Source organism: Ornithodoros turicata, chromosome 3 (assembly GCF_037126465.1).
Source record: "Ornithodoros turicata isolate Travis chromosome 3, ASM3712646v1, whole genome shotgun sequence".
Lineage (NCBI taxonomy): Eukaryota > Metazoa > Arthropoda > Arachnida > Ixodida > Argasidae > Ornithodoros > Ornithodoros turicata.
Genome location: NC_088203.1, coordinates 7,455,594 through 7,464,223, shown reverse-complemented (window position 1 = coordinate 7,464,223; position 8,630 = coordinate 7,455,594). Strand labels below are relative to the sequence as shown.

Here is an 8,630-nt window from a genome sequence, read left to right as displayed (position 1 = left end):
GTAGATTTACACGTTCCTTCGATGAATAGTTGAACCAACCAACAGGGAGGGCACGGGCGTTCGTCACCTTCCAGTGTCTGCTCCCTCATCGGTGTTGTCTCTAGTAGTTTTTACCTCGTATGACAAAATAATGTTATGTACGCCATGGAGATGTTTATAAAAATCACGATTCTGGCATCTTTTCGCATTGGAACGACCTTCTATTCCTGTGACGCGAGGACGCGAGACAGCAAAGTTTCGGTTTCGTTATCATGTTCTCAAGCTAACCAAGGGGCTGTGCGTACTTGAGTCTTGACTCTTGAGCTTTTTTCCTTTGAATCTCTTTCCGCACCCACAGTTTTTGTTCCGCTGATCAATCCTTTATGAGAGCAACTAGCGTGCTTCCGGTGGTCCAAAGGTGTTGTCCTCCTCTAGGCACAACCGTACGCGCAATAGCAGTCTCATCACACTGGGCAGCTAAAATGGCGCGTTTCGTGAATCACGTAAATGTGCGCTGTAGAAGGAGCTATGTTATTATGATCTTTGCAAACTCAATTTAGGTTGAATGGAAATGCGCAGAAATCGTTGAGGATGGTGAGCTATAGGATTTTTTTCACAAAAGCTACCTTGCTTGAACGTGTATAATATTGCGTACTGACTCTGTTGAGCGACTGAGTTACCCGAGCCATTGTACTCCCAGGAAGTTGACCTCGATGACGACGTCATCTGTGTAGAAGAACTGCCATTGAATTCTATCTGTAAGAAACTCTTGGAGCAAAAGCAAGACTCCTGCGTTTTGAGCCAATATGAATGTGTCCTTCGCGACTTGGAATTTGCGTTCGTCGAACTGGCAAGTGTCTTGGGAATTATGATATGCCTAGTATTGTCCTAGTAGTATGTAGAGCCCGCACCCTTGCTATATGTGTCCTTATTGTTGCAGAAAACTCTGAATGACATTCCTGTCTTATTACCTGATGCAATACAACTACTGTCGTCTGTTTCCAAAGCGGCCATCTTCCATCTGCTGTCGAGATCTGCTGTTGAATCGTACATTAACTGTCTGCTAACTCTACATATCTTGGCGGTACGCGAACAGTCGGAGCTTGTGAAGCGATGGGTTTCTGTAAGTCTGAGCACTTCAACGTAAAAGCGGGCGATGTCTATTGATGGCTTGCTATTGCAGCATTGCTTTCAGCGCTGCCTGTCGTGTAAGACGGAACTTGGTCAAGGAAAATTTGTCCCGAAGTGTTCTCCGGATATATTCCAGGTATTTAAGGTCGTCGGCAGCAAAATCAAAGATATTGAGTTTGTGCATGCAGTAAAAAGACTCACGGTATATTGAAAACAGACATGTTTTCGGAGTTGATTTTCATGTTCATCTGCCTCTACCGTGATTTCGATTTTTCTTTTTAACAATCAAATAAAATGCTTTCTCTGTTGTTAGCTGGCAGGTCTGCTATGCAAGCTAGAAGAAAAAAAGCAGGGAGTTCCGGCAGCTGCCATCTCGGCATTCCTGAGGTGCGCCCTTCGAGTCTTGGAGAACCACTCGATTTATGCTGACAAAGCCCTTCACGAAATTATTGGAGCCGTGAGCAGCTTAGCACGAAGCAACAATCGCGTACTCCCTACAGCTGTCATTGAAGCTTTGTGCGATCTCTTTCAAAAAGGTTAGAAGCACCGTGCAATTTTTTTCTTCTAATGTCTTATCTTCAAGTGCTTGTACAATCACACACAACACACACATCATTTCACACAAAACAACGTGATGATGTTTCAGGACGACTTAAGTTAGACACGCCGCTGGCAAGGAGCCTGCTCGAAGCTTCTCCCACTGTCCTCGAAAGGCTAATACTCCTCCGTATCTTGCAGCAGTTGAACTCCGGTGCAGACGCTCCTGCTGGCGATGCCCAACTTCTTGGTCGCTTTGTAAGTTGACAACCGTTATGAAGATAAACTACATTTTATGACTTCCTGCAACAATTTGTAAAGACATTATGTATGTTTTCTATTGCCAGGCTGACTGTAGCGTGAGGTCGTCGTATATATTCAGGAGGTGCCTGTCCATCCTGCTGACAATACACAGCAAGTCATCCCAGGAGAGTCGCATTCGAGAAATCACACTGGGGTTCCTGCAGGACGTAAAAGCCAAGCTTGACAGTGAGAGCTGGGTAATTATCATTGTACCTTTTTATAGTGGATTTTCAGAGTGGAAACAGGTACAAAATGTGCAACGCAAGTGACGTAAACCTCAAGATTTATATTACTGCCAGTAAAACCTCAATAAATCGACCCTCATTTGTTTGGAAATTCGGACTACCGAGATGGACCGAATTGTACGTATAGGAGTGGACACGGGCTAATCCGGAAGCAAAAGGGTGATCGTCCGGTAATTCGGCCCACCCCGGCACACTGCTGCTGTAACAGAGCTGACGGATCACGCTGTCGGACAACTCAAGTGGTGGCGCTAGTAAACAGCCGTAAAATGAATTGACAGCACCAATCGCTACGATCGTGAGTGCTGTCATGCAGTTACTACCCGTCACACGTTGATTGGTTCATTTGTACTCTGCGCCACCTTGTGGCAGCAGTTCTTCTGATAGCAACTCCAGCTAAATACATGAAGTATGAAGAAAAAGGACCTAGCCGTGAGGGTCGAAATCCTGAAAGCCCTGAAGGACGGCACTTTCTGGCAGGGAGTAACGCAAAATTATGATGTGAAGAGGCGCATGTTAGGCACATACGTAAAGAACGAAGAGCAGATCCTTGCCAGAGTGAAAAGCTTCATGGGAAAAGAAAGCGTCTTTGGACAGCTGCGCATCCCAAACTGGAAGAAGCTCTTTTTCGCTGGATAGCCAACTCCTGGGATGCACAACTATCTTTCATTGGACCACTCGTCTGTGCTCAAGCGGAAAAGTTTGCACTGCAAATGGTGCCAGATTTATTCGAGGCCTTTGAAAGGTGGTTTGCCCACTTTAAAGACCGCCACGACCTTGTGTTCCGGACCAGTTGTGGAGAAAAAGGGAGTGTTGATGAAGGCATTGTTAGTGTGTGACTTCACAAACACATCAGTGGTTACGATCCCTTCAACATATTCAATGCCTGTTTTTCGAAGCACTCCCGGACAAAACTACAGTATCGCCCCAAAGAGGGACCCCGTGTACGCAGCAAGCGTAGTCAAGAAAGTGTAACTGTTCTGTCCGCCAACATAACTGGAACGGAACGCCTACAGTTTCTAGTTGTAGGTAAAATGCGAAACCTGGGGTGCTTTAAAAACAGGCATCTTCCAGTTAACGACCACGCCAATCGCAAAGCATAAATGACATCCGAAATCTTCCGCCACGAGGCAACTTGAGTTCTGGCAACTTGAGAGGCATTTTGCCACCAAGGAGTGCATGGTGCTTATTGTGGATAACTGCAGCAGATTACGTGTCAATTGACAAGATTATCGCCGTGGCCGTGCACATCTGACACACTAGTGTGTCAGATGAAGCTGAGACTAGAGATCACGGAAACAGACACATATGGACAAAACAGTCTCAATACAGTCAAACTCCTTTACAACAAAACTCAGGGGACAGCAAAAAAAATTTGCAGTAAAGGTATTTTCGTTAAAAAGGATGTCCATTATTGGACCTATAGGGCTCCAGCGGGACCGCAAAAAAATTTGCTGTAGTGGTATTTTCGTTAAAATGGTGTTCGCTATAAAGGAGTTTGACTGTAGTCAATTGAGATTTTGTCAGTGCGTGTCTGTTTTCGTAGTCTCTACTCTCGGGTTTTAGTAGTGTGAAATTTAATCATCAGCTCGCTTGTTCGTTTTTTTAAGCAGTCCTTTCGTTGCCAAATTTCAGTGTTCACTCATGTGGAGAAGAGCATTTTGTGGTGTGAATTTTAAATTGGGACATTTTTCTTACATGCTTACAGAGGTGGTGTTTCTTTTAAGGCTTTCTGGGCGAATGACTATGTTGCCCTGCCTGTGTTTGTCATGGGAACAAAAGGATGCAGTGTGTGAAGACTAAGAGCACTCGAAATATCACTGGCATTGCAAGTGCTGAATGGTTGAAAAAGCTGGATTAAATCCCACAAGCCCATTCATATCCAAGATGCAATTCAGTATAACAAGATGAGACAGCCATTAGTGCACATGTTGGATGCATAATGAAGCACATAAGTTGCTTTGTGTTTACTGATGACAAACATATTTTGTGCTCATGCGATTTTAAACATTTGTTTCAGGTGCTTCTCTTTGATGAAGATCTTCAACCCTTGATTATAATGTTGCAGCTTCCTTGGGAAGGTAAATTGTCCAAATTTCATTTCATGTCCAGTTACACTGTGCACATGTGCACTTGTTAACCATACCTACATCTACTCTATCTTGCTTTAGATCTTGCTTTACAAATTGGAGCAATGTAAACTCAAAGGAAAGAATACTGGAGGCCTTTTGTGTTTTCAAAGTATTTATCTCTCTCAAATTGTGTAGGAACGGAAGCACGATTCATTTCTGAGCAACTGAATGTGATTAAGTTCCCCCTCCCTTGTTTAATGGCTAACATTGGGAAAAAGGAAAATAGGAGTAGGAGAACCAGGAAATAGTAGGAAAATACCAACTCCCAATACCAGAGCTCTGCTTGTTGCTAAATGGTAGTGAAGGCTGCAGTACAGCAATTTCCACACAATTTTCACAACTTGGACAATTTTCACGGGACAGACAGTGTTGCCTGCTACATACCACATGCTCTGTCTTGGCACGCTATGGCCCAAGCAGCTGACGCACCTTTAAAATCTCAGTCATTATCATCATCACATGCCATAAATATCAGAGTGAAGTGTATTGCTGTCGCTGGGATGAAGCACTTGACGCAAGACATGTAATGCAGGTCACTAAAATGCTGTTCCATCTGTGACTTATCGCCAATATCTCGCAGGGTAATTGAGTATAAGAGGGACCTTGGGACTGCTGTCGTTCTCAGGGAGGCGACACTGCTATGCAGGGCCCAGGTCGCATTCACCTTCGTGTCGTATTTCCCATAAGATTAGGAATTAATTAATTTTGCGTGACTTCCATGTCGTGTAGAGATGAGGTATTCCACGAGAATGGGATATTGCAGATATTCGCACGTAGCTCTCAACGCATAATGTAGTCCGGACATTTAGTCTGCAGTTTCTACTGTGGTGGCATATCTCTGTTTGCCCTGCAACAGTATTCATCATAGCCTCACGTGGTGCAACAGCAGGGGAGTTACTGCTACAGAAGACGTGCTCATATCTTTTATTAATACATCTTGTATATACAGGGTGTTTGCTGTGACGTATCCAGAAATTTTATTTAAAGCAAGCGATAAAAGAGAAGCGAGCGCTACTTTTCAGCTACTTGACTAAGAAACAGGTGCTACTAGTGAAGCAGTACCTGTTTCTTACTCAAGTAGCAGAAAAGTATGATTTGCTTTTCTTTCATCGCTCGCTTTAAATATAATTTCTGGACACGTTAGAGCAAACACCCTGTATTCATCTTGTATTTATGTTTATCTTTATATTTTTGAGTTTATTAATGTTTGGTGCACCATTTCCCGGACCTTCGGGTTGTTCATGGGCACCTTATCAAAAATAAATTATTATTATTATTATCATCTTGCGTTCTACGGCAGTCGTACTGGAGTCATCGTGATGCTGTAGGAACTGCACACTGTTTCCGCTTTGATCTCCGTTGCTGTATGGTATAAGATATGCTGCGTAACTTTCATGGTAGCTAGGGTACATACTGCACTGTGAAGCAATCACTCGCTCTAGGGTTCTTTGACTGTGAACGTTCTGCATGTTCTTTGACCCGTGAGTGATCTTTGCTCGACGAAGTGCCCTGATATTTTATACTGGAGTCAATGCAACTATTATTCATCTAGATCTGCGAGGGTAGTAAACCCAGAATGCTGGCACGTAGCACACTCTGTCGTTAGGGCCTGAATTTTTAGGGTTAAACCCGTATCTGCCCGATATTTACCCCCCGAACGAAATCTGTAAAATTCGGGTTTAACCCGAATCTACCCGAAAACATCCGGGTCGCGTGGCACACTCATAAGCGTGCATTAAAATAAACTTTGATAACATTGCTAAACATTAGTTCCATGTTAAGACAAATTTTTATTAAACAAAAAAAAATCACCTGAATACACCCGAATTCCTGACGACAGAATATGCTGTAACGGGATTTAACCCGAATACACCCGAATTTTCAAATGAAAAATATCACCCGATATTTACCCCCCGAATTTGGCCAAAATAAAACCCGAAAAAGTCAGGCCCTATCTGTCGTGTTTCTTTCTCTCTCTCCCATGTGGCCACTCAGAACCTCTTCCTCAATTGTGTGCAAATTCATTTAGGTCTTTTTATGCAGTTAATGTTTTTCACCTTGGCGGAGGTCTTGAGCTTGCCTTGGATGTGCAGCTTTCTGAGGCATTAGCTGTTAACTTTGCGTGATTGGTTCTCCCGGCTTTGGAACTGGACCGACCTGTTGGCTTTGGACCTCGGCTGAAACTGGTCTGAGAAATTAATGCCATTGATCCCGCCACGCAGCGTTGATTACATTAGAACCCCTATATAGTGAAGATATGGATACAGTGAAGAAAACCTGCAGTCCCAAAATCTGCGTGTACTTTTTGCTCTCTACAATGAAGACAGCTATGCCGAGGAAATTGATGTAGTGAAGGAAAATACTTGGCAGAAGATTGCATATTTCTGTACATGTTTCATAGTTGATATCATTACACTGTTGAGAAGATGTGGACCACGAGAAGCACAAACATCAGACACTGACAGCCAAAATGTTGCAAAGACATTGCATAAATATTCATAGTCTCTGAAACAGCTGTGTCCGACATCGTGAAAACCAGAGGAAATGTGGAAGTGCTAGAGACTAGAGATGTGTTTATATGAAGTGCCGCACTTGTCAAATCATTTGATTGAGCTAATGCATTCAGCATTACCATGTGTGGTCCGCTTGAAAAAGGGAAACCATTAGAGCTGTATGTGTGCTTAATTCAATCAGGGACAGTGGTTGTGTTTACAAAGCATGTTATAGACTGTGTGTGGTCGAAAGTGTTAGCTACTGATATGATGTCATGAAAAGCCTGTATAATAATTATAATAAGTTACACAATGTTCTGACCAACTTCAATATAAACAGATTCTAGTGCATGCAACCGTGAGGAGAACATACTGTATCTGAAATTGCCTGTGACTTGATTTGATGTCCTTGATTTGTGCGATTTGAAGTTTGTTTCTCTACTCTCTTACATGGTGTTTTCTTTCTCTGTCTTAGGGTTTGGAGAAAACCTCAAAACACAGTATGGCCTCGAACTTTCCCAGCTGGCTTTGAGGATGCTCGAGAGCAATGTCCTGGATACTGGAAGCTTAAGTGTGATCTTGCACATTTACCCCCCTTGCATCAGACAGTACTGTAATTTATGAGAGAGTCTAATGATGCTATATATTGTACATAAATATATTTTTATGCATATTTATTTTGACCTGAACTTGTACAGTTTTTATGACTGGTTGACCTACGTTTACTAGCTGTGGGTAGATGTAGGATGAAACTCTGCGGCGAGGATGGACCAATAAGGTGAGGAGTTACCGTGATAAAACTATGAGAGTAGTAAATTTAATTGGAAAACATTGGCTTGTGGTCGCCCCTCACTCACAGTCAAGCACAGGACTTACCTCTGACAATTCTGGAATATTGTTGACAGTGATGACTACAGTATAAGGTGTTGTCAACAAATAGTGTGGTCGGGTAACCAAGCAGTAAGGGGAAAGGTAGACGGTTATGGCAGCATTTGCCAACTACTTGAAATGTGATTTTCAGATCTTGAGTATCCACTTTGAATATACATAACTAATTTAGTTTGAAGTTAACCCCCAACCAATTACTTTTAACGCATTTTCATTGTAACCATTTCAAACACAGAGTCCTTAATGCAAAGCACTTCGTGTAAAGAATTTATGTCACATCTGATTAGCTCAGAGGCTTTCAGAAGTGTCCTGTCAGTGTAGAATGGTCTCATTACTATGGTGTTCTTGAGTATAATTCACACAGAGCTACGGAATGATGGTTGAATGGGGTGGGTTCCACCTCCAAGGTGCTGTGGAGCGTGTCGGTGGTGAGGCAAACTGACACCTCGGGGAGCAGGGGATATGTGCTGAAGATCCAGGAACACACCACACACAGTGTATGAGAGCTCCTAGATTATCTGGGTCTCACTGTTCATTTATCCCTAGCCATGCCTTGCCATGCCACAACATGGGAGACAAGGGCCCAATTCCCGCAGCAAAATATAAATGACAGCCTGGAAAATGTTGCATTTTCTGCAGGGTCTTAGGATGCATTTAAGATGGTTTTTTCCCTTAGGTGATCGGCACAGTACAGCTGAATTTTGCTTCAACAGTTCTGCTTCGGGTTTTCGGTCCGAGGATAACGAGTTAGGTGCATGACGCGTTTTCTCACTTTTACGTGTGCATGCTTTGGTGAATTAAAAAATTAAGATATTGACAGATAGTATAATTCAGGCCAAGTGCATGTCCAGAGTCTTAGCCCTTTGGTGAAAGTCATTGTCAAAGGCAAGAGTTTTTAGAATTCTGCCCGATTTCATACAGGAGGA

At 43.0% G+C, this 8,630-nt stretch overlaps 1 protein-coding gene across 2 annotated transcripts; it reads left to right on the top strand.

The window, feature by feature from the left end:
• Positions 1 to 421: 421 nt before the first annotated feature.
• Positions 422 to 7,493, top strand: LOC135387922 (uncharacterized). 2 transcript variants are annotated; one of them, XM_064617136.1, is made up of 9 exons: positions 422 to 573; positions 680 to 829; positions 920 to 1,063; positions 1,163 to 1,246; positions 1,424 to 1,646; positions 1,757 to 1,905; positions 1,995 to 2,147; positions 4,213 to 4,273; positions 7,292 to 7,493. In XM_064617136.1, exons 1-9 carry the CDS (start codon positions 571 to 573, stop codon positions 7,438 to 7,440), a joined length of 1,116 nt encoding a protein of 371 aa, XP_064473206.1. In that variant the 5' UTR covers positions 422 to 570; the 3' UTR covers positions 7,441 to 7,493. The 2 variants fall into 2 exon arrangements, with proteins under 2 accessions (XP_064473206.1, XP_064473205.1); XM_064617135.1 differs by having other exon boundaries at positions 424 to 573; positions 920 to 1,102.
• Positions 7,494 to 8,630: the final 1,137 nt, after the last annotated feature.